The sequence below is a fragment of the Pipra filicauda genome, unplaced genomic scaffold (assembly GCF_003945595.2).
Source record: "Pipra filicauda isolate LSUMZ 115617 unplaced genomic scaffold, ASM394559v2 scaffold12_size5214236_pilon, whole genome shotgun sequence".
NCBI classification, from domain to species: domain Eukaryota; kingdom Metazoa; phylum Chordata; class Aves; order Passeriformes; family Pipridae; genus Pipra; species Pipra filicauda.
This window is the reverse complement of record NW_024103763.1, coordinates 2617923-2637539: the sequence shown is the minus strand read 5'-3', so window position 1 is coordinate 2637539 and position 19617 is coordinate 2617923. Positions and strand designations below refer to the sequence as shown.

At 35.9% G+C, this 19617-nt stretch overlaps 1 protein-coding gene across 1 annotated transcript in view; it reads right to left on the bottom strand.

Annotated features, from left to right (window-relative positions):
- The window catches only part of RPS6KA3 (ribosomal protein S6 kinase A3), a 76594-nt gene that overhangs the window by 13759 nt on the left and 43218 nt on the right, over positions 1 to 19617 (bottom strand). Inside the window, exons 7-16 of the mRNA XM_039377937.1 lie at positions 18410 to 18516; positions 15029 to 15066; positions 14483 to 14625; positions 11260 to 11330; positions 6435 to 6523; positions 6113 to 6177; positions 5912 to 6014; positions 5378 to 5502; positions 3235 to 3360; positions 1367 to 1456 (exon numbers count right to left, since the gene is read on the bottom strand). Coding sequence (XP_039233871.1) covers positions 1367 to 1456; positions 3235 to 3360; positions 5378 to 5502; positions 5912 to 6014; positions 6113 to 6177; positions 6435 to 6523; positions 11260 to 11330; positions 14483 to 14625; positions 15029 to 15066; positions 18410 to 18516 — 957 coding nt within the window. The remainder of the gene's footprint in view (positions 1 to 1366; positions 1457 to 3234; positions 3361 to 5377; positions 5503 to 5911; positions 6015 to 6112; positions 6178 to 6434; positions 6524 to 11259; positions 11331 to 14482; positions 14626 to 15028; positions 15067 to 18409; positions 18517 to 19617) is intronic.

The following is a 19617-nucleotide window of genomic DNA, read 5'->3' as shown; positions in this document are numbered from 1 at the left end:
TGCGCATGAAAGACGGTTCCTGCTGAAAGATGACTGATGATGATAAAAAATTAATTACAAAGTAAAATAATTCAGCATATATGGCAACTGTTCAAGGCTGCCTGGATTTCTCTGTTCTCAATGTAAAATATTCATAAAGCTAAAGTTCAGGAAAGTGCCCACATTCTTATGTTTGTCTTCTCACTTAAATAACATAACCTCTATTATGACTTAAAGTAACACACGAGCCAACATGCAGCACTAAAAGCAACATGATTGCTGATGCAGGTTCTGTTTAGTTCAGTTGCTTTATTGTCCAACAGCATGAAGCAGAACAGAAAGTGGGATTGTAATTATGGTATCCAGCCTGCAGTAAGATAAGTTCCATAGTGGGCTCCCTTGTATATCTGCCTTATTTTGTTCAGCCAAGAAAGGGCCAAACTATATGATATTGATAAGGTGAAGACAGATTGTAGTAGAAGAACTTCATGCAGAGTGTTCTCTAGTGCTCATCTCCACAGTATTAATGAGCTATTGTTTTAATGACTTCAAAATGTCTGACAATCACCCTTCAGCTGAGCTCAGCTTCCAGGAAACATTTGCTGTTTTGCTTGAGGTTTCGTTTGGGGAACCAGAATATTTTCCTGCAGTCTAACAAAGTCATTAAGCATATGCCTTTTTAATTTTTAATTCTCTTCAATGAATAATCAAGCAGAGAAAGACAATTTTCCTTTTCTGTTAGATCATCAGAATCTACTGTTCACTATGAAAAACCTCTACCTCCCGACTTATGCTATTCCTTGCTTTTTATGGTCAAAGCATTTCTATGATCAGAGCAAATAGCCAAGAAAAAATAGCTAGATAGTGTTCCATACAAAGACCAGACAAAGATACTAGGTAAAAAAGACTGATAGCCATGGATATGGAAAGATTTTGTCTACTACTGAGTAATACTTGCTACTCTCCATGAAAATTACCTCGGGTACTGTACTAACAGTGAATCTTTAGTTATATAATAATGTACATTAAAATTGCTTTTGATTAATGTAGACAAAAGCAGATTCAAAGTTAACTAAGCAATAAAAAACCCTTGCTTGTTCCTTTAAAAATACAGCCAATGTCAAATGACTTATTTTTGTGCTAGCATTTATGAAGGATGAATTATTTGACTCTTTAGGATTATGCTGTACCTAAATATGAGCATCTTTAAAAGAAAACATGTCTGTAAAAAACTGGATACTGTTGAATAAATTGCATTGGGACATTGTTTTATTTTTAAATACTGAAAAACATGAACACAAATCTAAAATGTCGTTTGTCATCTCTCAAATTAGAAAGTGATACACGATTATAATACACTAAAGAATGTCTCTAAAACACCACTTACATCTTTTAGGGTAATAATATTTGGATGCTGTCCATAGCGCAGCAGGATTTCAATCTCCTCTGTTGGATCTCTTTTACTCTTGTCAATAATCTGTAAGAGCAAATAGATACATAAGCATAATTCTTTTTGTGAATATTATACAGTGTAACACCTTGGGGTGCTTACTGGCATAAACAGTTAAACAATATTTATTGTTGTACAGGGCATGGATTATAACCCAAATCCAGTTTGTTAAATTGGAAAGCAAGGCAAAGCAAAAAATGTTGGAAAAAGTGAAAAAAATCTCTGTTGAAAAGCATTTTGGAAGATAAGTGATCTGATCCCTTTGGCTGTGATAAATAATGCAAAGCTTTTTAGTAGATAAGTCCTCAGTCACCTATTATTTAATAAAATAGGAAGTTCCTAATTTAACATGATATATATTGGTTTGATTATGTTAATGAACTGATTTTCACAATGCTAATCTCAAACAAATATTTGGTGCAGCAAAAGATAAAGCAGGAGAGTAAGAGAATAAAAAAATTAGAAAAAGTAAAAATTTCTCAAAGTTAACTCAAACAAGCATTCATTATGAAAGTCCATTTGAATCTCTGGAGATTTGCTACAAGGCTCTGAAGTTCTCCCTGTGTAAACAAGAAAAATATTGTTTTGCCCTACTTAGAAAGTATTCTTCATTTTTTTCCTCTCCTGAACTGTAGAATTTCTTATAACATCTTCTCCATCTCTGTCCTACCCCTTCATCTTATGCCCTTACTGCTACAGCTCCATCCTAACGCATCAGACACTGATCACCTTATTCCTTTTGTCATGATTCCTTGAGGAAAAAAATGCCTTAACAGAGGCAATAGAAAAAGTGAAGCAATCTTCACAATAAGTGTTGTAGCTGAGGGAATGAACAGCTACACCAGTACTTTCTTCTAATTTCAAAAAATTACTTCAAATTGAAAGCACAGAAATCAAATTTGTTCCTGGCCAGAACCAGAATGAAGATATGTATTTAACTACCAGATTGAAACTGGAAGGTCTCCAGGAGGCAATCTACATGTAAGGATACAGCAAAACATAATTCATCTTCACATTTTACATAATTAAGTAGTAAGCTCTTCAGCAATTAAAAAAGAGAACTGTCTCACAGTACAGGATTTAAAGACTGCTTTTATTTTTCCACTTAGAAAATCTGCTAATCCATACTTCTGCTTTCATAGTAACCATTCAGTCCCACAATGTTATACAGAAAGACAAAAAACCTTGTAATTGCAGTTCTGGGAAATCTTCTGATTTCAACTAAGAATTTAATGCCTTCAAAGAAGTGTTAAGAAAGCCCGACAGAATAACATAATAACAACATTAAAAATCTTATTGAAAACTAGGAAGCAAAAACAAAGAGCTGAAGTTTATTCTGGAAGTTGTACCAGACTTAGCACTGATACAAATGCCTTACCCACCTGAGAATTTATGAATTTACTTTGGAAGCAAAAAACCCATATATAACTATGTTTGAATAAAAGTAATCAATTACAATACATTTATAAAAAAAATGATAAAAGGTCATGAAAGCTTTTTGCAGTACATTTCCTCCTAGAAGCAGTCTTGCAGCTCCTATCAGTTGCCATAATGATATAGGTGATTCAAGGACTGAAAATTGCTTTTCCCCACCCAAAATAGCCTATCGATAACAAAAGCCATAGAAATTCTATATAAATCTCTCCCAGTATCTATTCTATTTGGTTGACTAGTATAGTTCACAGTTGCATATAATATATTTTTATATTAAAAAATTATCTTAATCTCTATGTTCTCTATGGCAAATAAATTAAAGATGCCCAATGCTAAAATCTGAAAAGTGTGGTTTATAACAAAGTCATTACCTTTACAGCATATTCCATGTTTGAAGCTTTATGAATACATCTCTTGCAGATAGAGTAAGACCCAACTCCGATATCTTCCTTTACTTCATATCCATCAGTAAACTGAATGCTGTTTCTGTGCAACTGCTACCAAAATAACATTATCAATTGATGAATATTCTTAATATGTAACTGATCTTTTTATTAAAATAAGCTTTTTAAAATTCCTATTGATTTGCTTCAAACTTGATGACTGTACAACGTCAAAGTGGTTTAAAGAGCCACTACCTTCTGTTCAAAATTAGTGTGGGGTAAATTATAAATTAGATATATTGTAAATAATACTCACTATATTTTAGGAACTGACAGAGTTATTTTTCTGATTACTGACTTACTAAAGATAGAATCTCCAAACCAAAGAAAAACAGAAGACTTCAAGATAAAATAGTGATACAACAATGGTAAAGAAGTATCACTGTTTCTGTTATCTGAATAGATAGATGAATGCCAGCTGGAGAATTCAGACATACTGAATAGAATATAATTAAATGGAATTGCATGGAGTGGCAGTCAAAAAATCCTTTCAAAGAAATAAAAAGCTGAAAGAAGGACAAGTGTTCACTCTTGTAAGGGAAGGAAATGGTGTTCTAGTGTAAGGAGTTTGTGCAAAGGATGCAAAGCATTTGCAGGAAACCATCTGGGTATCCTGCAGCACAGAAAAGAGGAAATAGAGTGAGGAAGCGGTTGAGGGGCACAGAGGAAAGGCATCAGAGAGACAGACCTTTACAAGAGAAGGAAACCAGACACAAAGAGAAATAATTTCATCCACAAAACTATGGGCACATAGTTTTGCAGCACAGAAGAGCTTGCAGACACTTTTAGCAAGATACCAGGACCAGAAATAATTCTATGCATATATCAAATCAGACAGCTTCTTGAGAATAAAAGAGGGTATAAACTTGTATTTTCAGAATTTTTATTACACACGAAACAGTAACATGTAGAAAAAAGCATGTTGAGACTATTCTATACATAATGAGAATGTTAAGGAAATATAAGAGCTATGCATGTTCTGAATAAATTGTGGTTTTTTTTAATTTCTCAGACATTTTCAAAATACCTGTGCAGTGCAAAATACAAATAAACCCAATCATACAGCACACCTTTTTATTTCCTACCCACATTAGGAAGTTTTAAATACAATTTAGATTACCAGTTGGTTTTCATGACTCAGTAATTAGAATTTTTAAAGCAGAAAGACAAAGTAGAAAAACAATTTTTGCAGAGGTCTTCCAGTTTTCTCTCCTGTACGTGCATCTGCTTTTGTCCCTGCTAGTTGTAAGCTCTCCAGTGTATTTTGGAATGACCTCAGCCTCATAAGGAGGCAAGGCAAGCCTCTTCCCCATTCTAGCAAAAGGCTCACCTTTCTTGTCTCACAGAAAACTGCACCTTCCCAAAGGTCTGTTGTGCAAAAATAAGCAGCACTGGCAATAAGCAGAATATTTAAGAATAGCAACTGCATTAGGCTATTAGAAGTGACAACCACACAATTATATGGGAGACTGTACTGGAGTCATTCTAAAATTTCAAGGAAGCGAAAGCTTGAGTATGTACTGTAACACTGACTTGTCTGATACACTGAAATCAGTCACAAAATAGCACAGATTAGCAAATTAACTTAAAGTGGCTTGGGAGGGACATGGATTCCATGTCCTGGGTCATGGATTCCAAGATGCACAGCAATCCAGAACATCCAGATATAATCCACAATTGTATTTCAGTGCCTCCTACTCCTGCATTGCAGGAGTCAACTGACATTTTCATGCATGTGGAAAAAAAGTCAAGACATCTGTTATTCCCCTCCATCTTATAATTATGGCTTGATATTAAAGAGTTAATTCAGTAGAGATGGTAGAATGTTTTCATCTAAGGGTTGAAGCCTATTTACACCTGTAGCTGCTCAGTAATTAAACAGGTCCTGTACCTTCAGAGATTTTATTTGGATAAAACATTATGATCTTTACTTTTCTTGTATAAAAGCTGATAGAGACTTTGTCATGGTACTTCATTCTGTGAGGAAGGAAACAATCCCCCACCAAGATGCAGCACTGATTTTTTTTAAATTGACTGATCCACCAATTTTTTTTTAAGCAGATGTACTCACCTGGACGATTGAATGCACTCCAACTGTCTGCATTGCTTGGCTTTCATCATCTGATGCAATAGCTACAAAACTAAATCCCCGAAAAAGCTGATGTGCGTTAGCACTGGGTGGGATACCAGGTGAATCTGAAAAACATATTGTCTACTTACAAGCAGAGTTTTTAAAATATAGATATGAGATTATGTCTACGCTGAGGAGCAAACTACAGCTTTATTCTACACAGAGACTGGAATTTTTCAGAAAGTGTTTCTGAGGATGAAAATACAAATAATTAATGAATTATTTTGCATAGACTGTCTAGAAACACAACTGATAATCACACAATTTTCTAATACAAATACCAGAAGTTTACTAAAATATTTACATAGAGCAGCATATCTACATTACGTTTTTGTGGGAGAATACTGATATTTTGGTAACACTTTAAATTTGTAAAGACAACTTTCTATGAAATTTGGAATGGATCACTGCAAAATTGATCCATTCAAATTCTATTTTTTGAATATGTAAATATTTTCATTCTTATCTGTTTACCTTTTGGAGTTTTTGCTGTAAACTCAGGGTCAAAATAAAATGTATCTTCAGGTCTCCCAGTTGCAGGTTTAAAAGGGGGATGAATTTCTCTCCTGTATAATTTCTGAAGAGAAGGAACATATAGTGAATGGAAAAGTTATACGACACCACCAAAGACTTAACCAAGAAGTTTACTGAATTAATTTTTAATTAGATACTCACATTCCAATCTATTTTGGAAAAGAATGCGTGCCTCTTAATTTCTTCTACTCCATCTGGACCTGCTCCTTTTATAAGGAAGAAAAATGTCTGTGAACTATTTTCTCCTTGATCAAAGGAATGGCTAGAAAAATTATTTCTTATTTCTTTTCCATTAATTTTAGATGTATGACTAGCAGAAATGATAATACCTTGTTGATCACTAGAAGAGCAAACAGGCAAACTACATTCTTACTTTAAAGCCTATTTTACATAAAACCCAAAATTTATCATTGATGTTATGAATATTATGGTAAAATTTAAAATATTTTGCTAAACATTTTACCTAATCTGTTTGCTGGGTTTCTTTTGAAGAGCATTCGCAGAAGACTCTGTGCTTCAGGACTCAAGAACTGGGGCATTCCAAGTTTGGCCCTATAGAATAAAAATAATTAATAGTATACAAATATATTTAGGTGAGAATCAACTCTGCATTCTCCCTTGCTTTGTCATTCAAAAAATCTGTAACAAAGCAGCATCACTGAGAAATTGCCTTCAGACATCAGATACAGAGCAAAAGTGCTGTCAGTCATGTTAACATGTCATGTAAACAGGCTGCTGTCAGTCATGTAAATAGGGGTTTGTTTTGGTTTGTTCTTTTTTTTTTGAATAGTATAATATTTTCAGTAATGACTCAGGAACTTTAGTAGAGGAAGAGGTAGCAAAACACATAGAAAAGAATAGCTACAGGATAACAGTTTACACACTTATAAATTTTTGTAATATGCTTTGATTCATTTATAGGTCCAGTTATTACCAAATGACACCAAACAAACCATTCTGATAGTTCATATAAAAGACAGTTTAGAAGGAGTAAGAAAACTACCACAATAGGACATATACCAAGAGAACCCAGGAAAAACATCAGGAAGCCTAAGCTAGATAACACCAACTGATTTAAGGTAGGACATTTTAAAAGATCAGCAGGTAAAAAAACCTAAAAAAGATCACTCCTTTTTTCTTTTTACTCCCCTCCCCAGTCTATTTCAAATATTATTTTTCCAGCTTGCCAGTCTTCAATTTTTCAATTTAAGTTTTTGTAGCTCTGTCATTTACTTTTGTTTTGTAACCCTTGCCATATTTTTCTCCTCTCCCCTTAACACTGAGTCTCCGTTCTCTCACTGTTACTAGGGCTCGCTTTTTCTTATAACAATAATAATGGTAAAGAGGGATATAATTGCCTCCCTTCCATCACTAATTCAACCTGTACCTTGTTTTTTCTGTAACAGTCCATGACACAAGCTTTGTGTAGGTTTCAGTCAGAAGACATGATCTGCCTTGTATTTCAGGTATTTGTAGATGTCCATCTCTGTGACACTTCAGCAAATGCCTATGTGTTGCTACTAGTTCACTTTTCATCACTTTAAAACTAGAATTTGCAATATTTTCCATTCCTTTCAGCATTAAAAAAGTCAGGGGCAGGGAGGAGGAAAAGTCTGAAAAACTTTGCCTTCTTTGGGCTCTTCAATAACTACAGGCAGATCAAGGCCACCAGTGGAGTGGAGGAATGGGCAGTGGGCTATCCAGTGCTTCCTGATTGGAATGCACTACTGGCAGCTGAATTCTTACTCATGCATTTTATATTTTGTGATACCATTGCATGTTCATGTGCTGTCATTTCTGCTCATAGTCAAGTATCACAGAGCTACACTGAAAGCAGGGAACACACTGTCTGCAAAAGCACAATGGTAACATTTACAATGTTACTGAAGGACTGCGAACAGACAAGTATGATAGGACTGTGCTGGGGTGGGTGGGAATCTCTGTCTTATTATAATCCAAAACAGCTCCAACATGAGGATGCAGCCCTGGAGGTTTACCATGAAAGGTCAACTGCCTAGAAAAATCTAAAACCAGGCCAAAACCAATTGCAATAAATCTATTGGAGAAGTGACTCAATAAACAGAAACAAAGGACTGGTATGTACTGCAGTCCACAGAGGAGTGAGTTAGAGGCCCTCAGAGTTCCTATGTCATGCAACTACATGAGTGACAGCAATTTTTTTCTGACATTCCTGATGGACAACAAAGTTTTCTATGAAGGCATACCTCTTCAGTAAAGAGAAAATATGTTTTAAAAATTGAACTTTATTGCTGCAACCTATGATTTCTTCAAACTACAGAATTTCTCAGTTTTAGGTAAAACACACAAGAAAAAACAAAAACTTGTCTTGATAATGTTGTGAGAAATAAAGAACCCAAAAAAACCATGTATTGTAAGAATGTATTTTCTGTGGATTTTTAGGAACAGAAGGTAAGAAAAGCAATATATCTTAAATGATAGACTATGAAAATATCAGTTCATATGCACACCTGTCCATTTTAAAGTTTTACGAAAAATTTAAGGAAAAATATACCAGTATGCAGAAAATAAAAACAGAACATATAGCCAGAAAAAACAAGTGTGAACTTATCAGAAAAGACTTTAAAATATCTTCTGTTTTTCAGCTCTTTATACTACCAACAGCAAAATACTTCTATGTGGGTACTATTCATAAGTGTAGAAAACATTAAAGGAGGGTAAAACACCTTTACATCATAAAACACACTGCACACTTTCTGTGCAGCTATTTGAAACTAATAACAATTACAAAGACTAGAAGGTGAAAAAATAAAGTTAGCAAGGGAATTAAGAGATTCATGCTCAAAGGAAATCTGAAAGTAATTACAGAATCATAGAATCCTATAATGGTTTAGGTTGGAAAAGACCTTTAATATCATCAGGTCCAAGCATTAGCCCAGCAGTCCCAAGTCCACGACAAAACCATGTCCCTAAGTGCCACATCTACACATCTTAAAAACCTCCACAGGATGGTGACTGCACCACTTCCTTGGGCAGCCTGTCTCAATGCTTGACAACCCTTTCTGTGAAGAAACTTCTCTTTTAATGCAGTCTAAACCTCCCCACGCACAACTTGAGGTCATTTCCTCTCATCCTATCATTTCTTATTTGGGAAAAGGGACCAATCCCCATCTCGCTACAAACTCCTTTTAGGTACTTGTAAAGAGTGATAAGGTCTCACCTGAGCCTCCTTTTCTCCAGGCTAAACAACCCCAGCTCCCTCAGCTACAGGGATCTGCAGCTTGTGCTCCAGAGACCCTTCATCAGCTCCATTGCCCTCCTCTGGACTTGCTCCAATACTTCACTGTCCTTATCGTACTGAGGAGCCCAAAACCTCACCAGTGACAAGTACAGGGGGACAGTCTCTGCCCTGGTCCTGATGGCCACCTGATTTCTAATACAAGCCAGGATGCCATTGGCCTTCTTGGCCATCTGGGCACATGGCTGGCTCATGTTCAGCTGTTGACCTCTGCACAGCTTTCCAGCCACTCTTCCCTAAGACTAGAGTGTTGCATGGGGCTGTTGTGACCCAAGTGCAGGACCCAGCATTTGGCCTTATTGAACCTCACACAACTGGCCTCGGCCCATTGATCCAGCCTGTCCAGATCCCTCTGTAGAGCCTTCCTACCCTCCAACAGATCCATATTCCCTCTCACCCAACTTGGGATCACCTGCAAACTGGTTGAGGTGCCCTTGATTCCCTTGTCCAGATTGTTGATAAAGATGTTTAACAGGACTGGCGCCAAAACCCAGTCCTGGGGAACATCACCTGTGACCAGCCACCAGCTCGATGTAATTCCATTCACCACCACTCTCTGCGCTATCAAAGACTATGAATATCAATTAACTGGGGAGATGCAATGAGAATATTCTACATGGCAGCTGAATACAGAAGATATTTATAGCAACAGTGAAAAGACTGCTGAGGAACAGAGTGGAGTCACATGCAAGCAAAGGGAAGAAGAGAAAGATGTGACTCATGAGACATGGATAGAAAAAAATGCATGGCTCCTGAAATAAGTGAGAGTGCAGTAGAATTATCTCTGACTAGCTTCTTGTAAATAGGAGGTGGTGAGAATTGCTGTGAATAGATAGAACCTTTTAGTTAAAGACATTGAATAATCACAACACGAAGCTTTGAACTGGCATGGTGCTGAGCCAGCAGAAGAAAGTAGCATCACTAAATATACTTGCAAATAAGATGAGGAAGAAAAACAAGGGCAAAGAAAAACATAACTTATGCATTATGAAAGCAAAAGCAAGGAAAAGAATGAGTTTGTTTTCTAGCGGTTTTCACATTCTAATTACTTAGAAAAAATATGAAAGAATTTCATATATTTACTTTTCAAAACAGGCTGTTGGTGTAGAAGAAATATCGACTTTGATATACAGGTAGACAAGTGGTAACAGGACTTGATAGATAATCAGTCAAGAACAATGATAATCAATAAAGCAGAAAACAAATAAGAAAACTAAAATAGTCTTATGAGCTTTCATGGAAAAAAATGGTATTAGTTAAAAATGGATGGAAACAGAGAAGTGAACCTATGATATGAGGAAACAGACTTGTTTGCACAGTGTTTGGCTACAGTCCCAAAAACAGGGCAGTTATGCCATAGTTTAGAGAATATGTGGGGAATCAGCAGGGGAAAAAAAAGCAGACCTTCATTAGCAAAAACAAGAACATTAACTGCATGAAGGAAAGCCATTTCCACAATATAGCTAATGCAAAATCTATACTGAAAATAGCCAAGGGGAAAATTGGAGCTTGGGCAAGCTATAGGAGAGTACAGAAGGGAGGATTCACTTTAGCAAATAGGGGAAGTATTGGAGAAGCAAGTTGTTGGTAGCACCATTAATATAAAGAAGTAGGGTGAGGAGCTGGTAAGATAAAGGAGAAAAAATACTTTCTCAAAAAGCCCCAAAAACCTAAAACAAAGGAAAAAAAAAAACGCCAAGGAAAAAAACGCACAGGTTATCAAAAAGGATAAGAAAGTTAAAAAAATATTATGGAAATAAGATGGGAAAGAACATGTGGCTGAAGTTATTATTACAGATTAAAGAGCTGCTATGAAATTCTTTGTACCTGGTATGGGGGAGGAATAGAAAAGCAAATTAGATAGGCGGCAAAGGGAATTAATAATATGGAATAGGGAGTGAGGATTTACCAGTACCTTTGAAAATGAGGGAAGAGTAGAAATTAGATATTGCAGCCCGGAGGGCATCCCTGTAGAATACCTGATGAGATATATAAATAAGAGTGTACTCACTTGAGAATCATAGTCATGGTTTCTTTTCTGTCTTTCCCTTGGAAAGGTAGAGTACCAGTGAGCATTTCAAACTGTATAGAGTAAAACTTTCATCAATTACATTACCTGGACAAAAACTAATTTTTGACAAAACTACTTAGCATCTTAACCTTCCAAAATTCATGCATGTTAACAATCAAGTCTGTGCAAAACAACTTCATTGTACAGTTTAAATTGCTACAAACATTGAGCAGCCTTTGCCATTTTTAAAGCTGCAAAATATTTTCCTATATTGATACCTTGCTTTACATACTTTTACCTGAACAATTTAGACTACAACTTTCTGTGTTTCAATTCTGCCTAAAAAGTTTATTCTTGGAAGACTTGATCTATACAGCTGTACTTTTAGTTTTCAACAAAGTGGGGGGTAGGGAAAAAGATTCCCCTTTCAAAAGTTAGTGATGATTTCTCCTCATGCAGAGATTTTTTAAAAAGGTCAACAATTTTAAAATTGGCATGTACATAGCCTTTGTTGAAAAGGGGGAAAGGTTAGTTGATTGACAAGGACATGCATGATGAAAAGTGGTTACTGTATGCATACAGTGGAAATAAAGCCTGAAGGAACACGCAAGAGCTACACAATATGTACATGCACATTCTACAGTGCCTTGTAATAAGCAACAGACACTGTTAAAATACTGATTTGTTCTGAAAGTGACTGAGTAAAAATAGATAAATATAAAGGCACTTCTGTTGGGCTGCAGTATAATGCAGGGATATCAGGTCTAAGTGAGGTAGTGAAAGCAGTCTGGCAGCAGTCATGGCAGCCAGACTCCTAAGGCAGAAATCATGATTTTTTTTGGTTTAAGAATTGCAAAATAACATAGTTCAATGAAATTTCATGGCATACAGTTAAAGACATAAAAATTAAAATAATTATAAAGGAGCCCTCTGAACAGCTTATGCAAACTTAAGTCATACTGAACACAAGGTATCCTATTCCACTCCTTTCTGGTATGACCCAGACATTCAGCTTTTTAAACATTAAAAATGTACATGGATAACTTGAATGAATAATGTGTGACTGTAGTATTCTTAGATCTACAATAAAAGCATGAAGTTGCACTAAAAGTATTCTTTAAAAACACCATTTTTTAAAAATAAATTTTAAACTTCTTACTGCTATCTCTTCACTACTACTAGATATTTTATACCCTTAAACAATAGTTTTCCAAGAATATATTTAAAAAAATTAAATTTAGCAATAATGCCAACATGAAAAAAAACTACTTTTAACTTTAATACTTTAACAGTTAAGACAATTGTCAGGAAGATGTGTGAGGTATAAGGAAGAAAAATTTTTTGTTTGTTTCTGGTCTTTCACAAGTTGCACTTGAAAGAAACCCACTTTTTAAAAGATAAATTTGTAGCGCTGCATGTTTTGAAATATAAAGTTCTTTGGCAAGCTCCTAATTTGTCACAAGCATAAACATTTGTATTAACAGCTCAGCATACTTATTCTTTGTTGCCCTTCTCAAATACTATATTCCAACATTATGTGCCAAGAGTACTTTAAAAGTAAGCCAATGTTGACCTTCCCTAGTTATAATGTTTTATTTCAGCAGGACAGTATCTCAATGCTTCTGAAAACTTTAAATGAATGCTTTTAGATGTATGGCATCCCTTAAAACTGTCACCATTTTAAAGGACAAATTGCAATACATTTCTCAACAATGGCTTAAATATTACTTCGTTTCCAGCAGCACAAGAAAAGAGGCCAAATGGTTTGCTGAAGTATCTTTAGAGTCTCTCTTTCTATGCTATAATTTCTGCTCAATCTAGATACTGTGTACTTACACCACACCAACTGTCACTTGAAGTCTTGATCAACACAGAAAGTAATTAAGAATGATTTAAAACTGGATACATACAGATTGTCTATGCAAATTACAAACTAGAAATGCAAGCAACAAAAATATGTCTTAGAGAAAACTGCACTGTATTCCATATACTAATTCAGAGAATTTGTTTGGGTTTTTTTAAGGTCATATTTTTGTATTCAAAGTAGAAGCCAAAGTGCTTAACATGCAGTGCACTTAGACTGTGAAAGCTACATCTAACATCTTTCAGCCATTTTTAATTTTACCATATGCACTTGATTTTAATTTTACCATGTGCACTTGATAAACACAAAATTAAGTTTTCCAGCTTTATAAAGTAAAGCTGAAGTTTAATTATGTTAGTATTATCAACAACAAATATTCTGCAACTACACTGTAATTATCTTTTAATTGACTGTGTTCTTACTGATATGTGCAGTTGTGAGGAGTGTGTGTGCGTGTCTGGAGAGAGTTTAGTTTTCAGGTGCTACTTTTACATAGTCAGTTTTCAGATCACAACAGCATTCTAAATGATTAAAAAGTGATAGGATGACCTATTTTCAGACACAAGAGTCCTTCTTGTACTATAAAGCACACACATTAGTTGCACTGTTGCAGTCATTTAGCAGAAGCAGTAAGAAACAAAAACATTTTCTTTAAAAATACAATTATTTAATCTCTATGTCAAAAATGAACACAAAGATTTTAAATATTAAAAGCCCTTCAGCATTCCTCAAATACCAAACATGATCTATTAATTATTCTTTTCCAAATTCATATTCCATATACATATTATTTTCCCCAACCCTGCAACTTCATAGTAACTAACCCTTGTAGAAACACCATAAGCAACTGAGCAACTATATCCCAGGTCAGTTCAGTGTCATTTAGATTATTGTGATGTGTGAAAACAACAGTTGTCATTATTCCACTAAGTTTTAATTACACTGTAGGCTCTAATTAGAAAGGTACTGATCTTCTTTTTCCTCCTGAAAGTAAATTCAAATTTAAAATTTGCATCTAAATTTCTTCCCCGCTTTGGAATAGACAGTATTTTTTCTGTATACTTCAGTATTCCTCTTGGTCTCCATAACATTCAAACTACTATAGATGCAAATATATAAACATATATAAATGCAAAGTATTTGAATTAAATGATGATAAAAATATGGCATATTGTTGGTGTGGATATGAAACCTAGTCTATGTTCTTGATCCAAACTCTGTGGTATTATTAATTTCATATAATTTAGACTTCCTTTGTAGAATTCATGTAGAGCTCACCTTAAAGGTTAGTGTTTTATTTGTTTCACCAAACCTTGCAAAGCACAATCTTGTTATTATTTACATTTACCAGAAACCTACCATTAAAACACCAAAAGACCACCAGTCTGCACTCTGTGTATGGCCTCGTCTGTTAACAACTTCTGGTGCCATATATTCCACTGTTCCACAAAAAGAGTAGGCTTTTTTTTCATGATCAATTGACTCCTTACTTAAGCCAAAATCTGAAAGGGAAAAAAAATAGTTCCAACTGTAAATACATTAAAAAAAAAAAAAATCACTCATGGTTGATACTTTTACTATAATGTGAAGTGTTATGCTTATATCATTTGTATATAAAACCAAATACTAATATGGGGATTACAGAGTTCTCCTCTCCTCCCCACATTATCATAGGTCCATAACATCAGATATACTTGTAAAGCAGATATCTTATTGAAATATTTATGCATCTCATTTATTTCAATTACACTATTCTCTCCACAGCTAAATTACTTATCAGTTAAAATGACTTATTTACTTTTTATTTACTTTACTTATTTTACCATACTGGTTTACCAAAAGAAAAATGCAAAGATTTTATGATGAGCAGAAAAGATCTAGGTATTGCAATTTCCCTTTATTCACCTGTCAATTTGATATGTCCTTCCTCATCCAGCAGGATACTAAAAACCAAAAAATAATACAAAAATTAATTAAAATATCTTTTAACTACTGTTTTGGACAATGCAGTGATGACATTTAGGAATAAACAGAACAGCACACACAAAGACAAGCAGCATTGAACATGCATGAAAATGAGTTATTAGAAGATACTTTCAAACTACGCTTTCTCTTTTCCCTCAGTTCTTTCTTTTCAAAGATAATGAAAGAATCAGTTTATCAAAGTTTTGTTTAACCATTTGGTTAAATTCAATACGTAGTAACATTTATCTTGAACTTTCAGTTTTGGCCATCTGCAGCACATGGAGCTTTATCACAGTTGTTAAATATACAGATGTGGTTCTGTTTCTTCTGTGGTATGTTTTCATATGCCTACAAAACAGCTCTTAATTTGTTATCAACATTTCAGAGGGTGTCGACCATTTCAAATAACATCAAGTAATAAATATTTTCATGTTGTACCAAAGGACAGGACCAACAGGCCCTATACTTGGAGCAGGCCTTGTGCTTCCATGTTTTCACTTAAATCACAAGAACGGCCACATTTCAAGATGCCAAACTAGCCTTAACCACCACTGAATGCAATGACATTTCCAAGCATGCAAAGTGTTCAAGAACTGGATTTTGTAACATCCCCTACACAGCAAACTTCGATTCTCCAGCTTCTCCTGTGAGGAGCTGCACTTCATCCTGGGGATGAGACATGACCCAGGCACTTGCCCATTTCCCCAACCCTTTCCTTTTCCTCTTTGCAGTTTCCCTAGTGGGAAACAGCCCCACAATATAGACACAGCCTGTAAGAATTACTCTTGTTACTCCCCTATCCATAATTTACAAGTAATTTCAACATTTGGCTTTTTTTTTTAATTGAATGCACCCAAGTCTTAAACAAAAAGAACAAAAAAAACCCCTATGTTTGAGGTAGTAGCTATTTAGTCTCCTGTCAATTACTACTTCATCCTTTTCCTCTTGGAAGTTAATGTTAGAAAAATAACTGAAGTCCTCTCACTTTGCTTTCTGAAGATCATTTTCCACATGTTAAGCTTATTTTTCCTCACTTCAGAATTACTTAACAGAACACTCCCATAGTTTAAACAGAATTCATTCCCTACTCATTTGTAAGTGCAATCCCATGCCAAAACTCTATAATTTCCTGATTTGAGCAAGAATCTTTCCATTCTTGTCAGTCAGGGCTAAACATTTTTTATAATTTTCTCCTTTACATCTTCTAGAACTCAAAAAAAAAATAAATTATGGGAGGGAAGGCATAAACAGGAGATAGTATTCATTTGAATGAAGCATGGATGACTACTATATCAAGACACACCACCATATTGGAATTGTACTTTCAAGCTTATTTTAAGTTTTCAGTGTAATTATGTGATTGCCAACACACTAAATAAAGCCTATGACTTACTATTTTCATATTTTACTTTAAACTCCATTCTGCTCTTATTTGCAATGCATTTTAAAAACCAGCATTGGAAAAAAAATTTTTGCTGTCAGGCTTCAAGTGCAAAGATATAACATACGAATGCAACTTTGTTTCATGCATTTGTTCTAAGTTTAATCCAGAAATCCTACGATAACAATAAAAACAAAAGGCCAAGACGACCTCTTCTCTTTTGCATGTACTAAAACACATGAAAAACCAAAGGTGGGTATATTTTAGTTTATGCTTTACTTAAAGTAACTTGGACTATAGCACCCGGCATGTCACTCTGAAGCAAGATGCTCTTAGAACCATAGAATAGTAAAGGTTGGAAAAGATCTTTAAGATCAAGTCCAACCATCAACTCAGCATCACCATGTTCAACACTAAACCATGTTCTTAAGCACCATATGCACACATTTCTTGAATACTTCAAAGGATGGTGATTCAACCACTTCCCTGGGCAGTCTGTCCCAGTGCTTGACAACCCATTTCAATGAAGAAATTTTTCCTAATATCCAGTCTAAATCTCCTCTGGTGCAACATTTCCGCTAGTCTTGTCACCTTTTATCTGGGAGAAGAGGCCAAGCCCCACTACAATCTCCTTTCAGGTAGTTGTAAAGACCCCCTTTTTCTCCAGGCTAAACAACCCCAGTTCCCTCAGTCATCCCTTGTAAGACTTGTGCTCCAGATCCTTCACCAGCTCCACTGCCCTTCTCTGGACATGCTCCAACACTTCAGTGTCTTTCGTGTAGTGAGGAGCCCAGAACCAGACACAGGATTTGAGGTGTGGCTTCACCAGTGCCAAGTACAGGGGGACAATCACTGCCCTGGTCCTGCTGGCCACACTATTTCTGACACAAGCCAGGATGCCATTGGCCTTCTGGGCCACCTGGGAACACTGTCACCTCACGTTCAGCCAGCTGTCAAACAGCATTTCCAGGATGCTTTTCCACCAGGCAGCTTTCTAGCCACTCCTCCCCAAGCCTGGAGCATCACATAGGGTTGTTGTGACCCAAGTGCAGGACCTGGCACTTGGCCTCATTGAAGCTCATACAATTGGCCCTGGCCCATCCATCCAGCCTGTCCCGATCCCTCTGTAGAGCCTTCCTACCCTCCAGCAGATCAACACTCCCACCCAACTTGGTATTGTCTGTGAACTTGCTTAGGGTGCTCTCAATCCCCTTGCCCAGGTCATCAAGAAAGATGTTAAACAGGACTGGCCCCAACCAACACTGAGCCCTGGGGAACAGCACCTGTGATCGGCCACCAGCTGGATGCAACTCCAATCCCCACCACTCTGGGCCGAGCCACCCAGCCAGTTTTATACCCAGTGAAGAATGCACCCACCCACACCATAGGAAGCCAGCTTCTCCAGCAGAGTGCTGTGGGAAACGGTGTCCAAGGCTTTACTGAAGTTTAGGTAGACAACATTCACAGCCTTTCCCTCACATCCACTAAGCAGGTCACTTTGTCACAGAAGGAGATCAAGCAGGTCAAGCAGGACCTGACTTTCATAACACATTTCTAACATATCGATAATTCTTGCATTCTTGCTGCCGCACGGATCCCCATCCCCTACCTCCACTGATATGGCAGATGGAAGGACCTTGGTAGCAGACTGTCCTTCAAACTGGGATGTGCCACCTCCAGGCTTATCTCTGGCTTTGCTCCCATCCTCCTTCAAACATAGCCTAAAGCTCTCTCAAGGAGCCCTGAGCTAAGAGCCTTTTCCCCTTTGAGACAGGTGAAATCCAACCTTTTAAGCGAAAACAGCCCACAAATCTCCCCCACCTCCATCTGTTCAATTTATACAGTAAATTACTTAAGCTTAACAGCTGAGAAAAAGTGCATAGGTAGAAGTGCTATAGAAATGAAATCAATACACTGCATTTTTCACAGAGGAGCCTTACTTTTCTGGTTTTAGGTCCCGGTATATTATTCCAAGACTATGTAGATGGTCTAAAGCAAGTGCTAATTCTGCCAAGTAAAATTTAACATCGTCTTCTGTGAACATCACCTGAAAAAGCAACACAATATCTTTTACATGTGAATCTGTAAAGCTTACACCAGCACTAACACTAAACAACAACAGTAGTTTTTCAGAATTGCTCTTCATAATACTTGAATTCATTTCTATACTCAACACTAGAAATTCAAATTTATTGGTGACACAAAATCTAGGATTTTATAACCCATACTATTTCATACTTGAAATACTTGGACATACTTGAAAAATAATTTTGAAGCCAATATATTATTCTTTCTGCAAAATAGGAGGTTAGTTGTTTCTGATTGTTCCAGAGAACAATTGTAGTAGGATTGACAAATTTTGGAAGCCCTTAAAGAATGTGACTACCTCTTTGGTGGATTTGACCATTTCACTTCTAGACAACAAATTAACCAAAGAAGTCCAAATACCTGAATTTTGTCTACAAAGTCAGAAAGACAAGAAAAACTTATGGATGTTGGTTTTGAAAATACTAAGTACTTTAAGAAAGAAGTTACAGTGATGGTAAAAACCCCAAGATGCAACCTTGAGATGTAACTGCAGAAAAGGTAGGTCAAAGAGTAAACTAAAGAAACAGTCTATGTAAGAGCACAGGTAAGAGATCCAGGTAGCAATCCCACTTTTTCGGTTAGGAAGATAAACCAATCCCTGTTTACATTCATTGAAACAAACATATTGTCCTAATTACATCAACTGTTGTGATCCCTGAGAGGAAACACTCAAATTCAACTTTTCTGGGACTGTAGAAAAAGATAAAAATAAAAAAAGATCCTGCATGATTTGATTCTATTTCAGTTACTACTCAGTTATTTTGTTTGTTTTGTTTTTAGAATTTAAGACTATTTAAGAATCTTTAGGTAAAGCACATGGACCTACAAAAAAGAATGGCAATAGGGAGCAAAGATTAAAATTATTCTAAACAAGAGTTAAAAATGGACAATATAATATATTTTCCCCTTAGTAGTTTAAAGAAAAAAGTGATACCAAAGCTGGTACAAAAGGTTGTTGCTGATATTACTTCTACAAAAGAGCCAATATTTAGTACAGGCACATTCAAGAAGGGAAATTTCTATAAGAAACGTTTAAAAGCTCAAAGAATAAGATCTCATG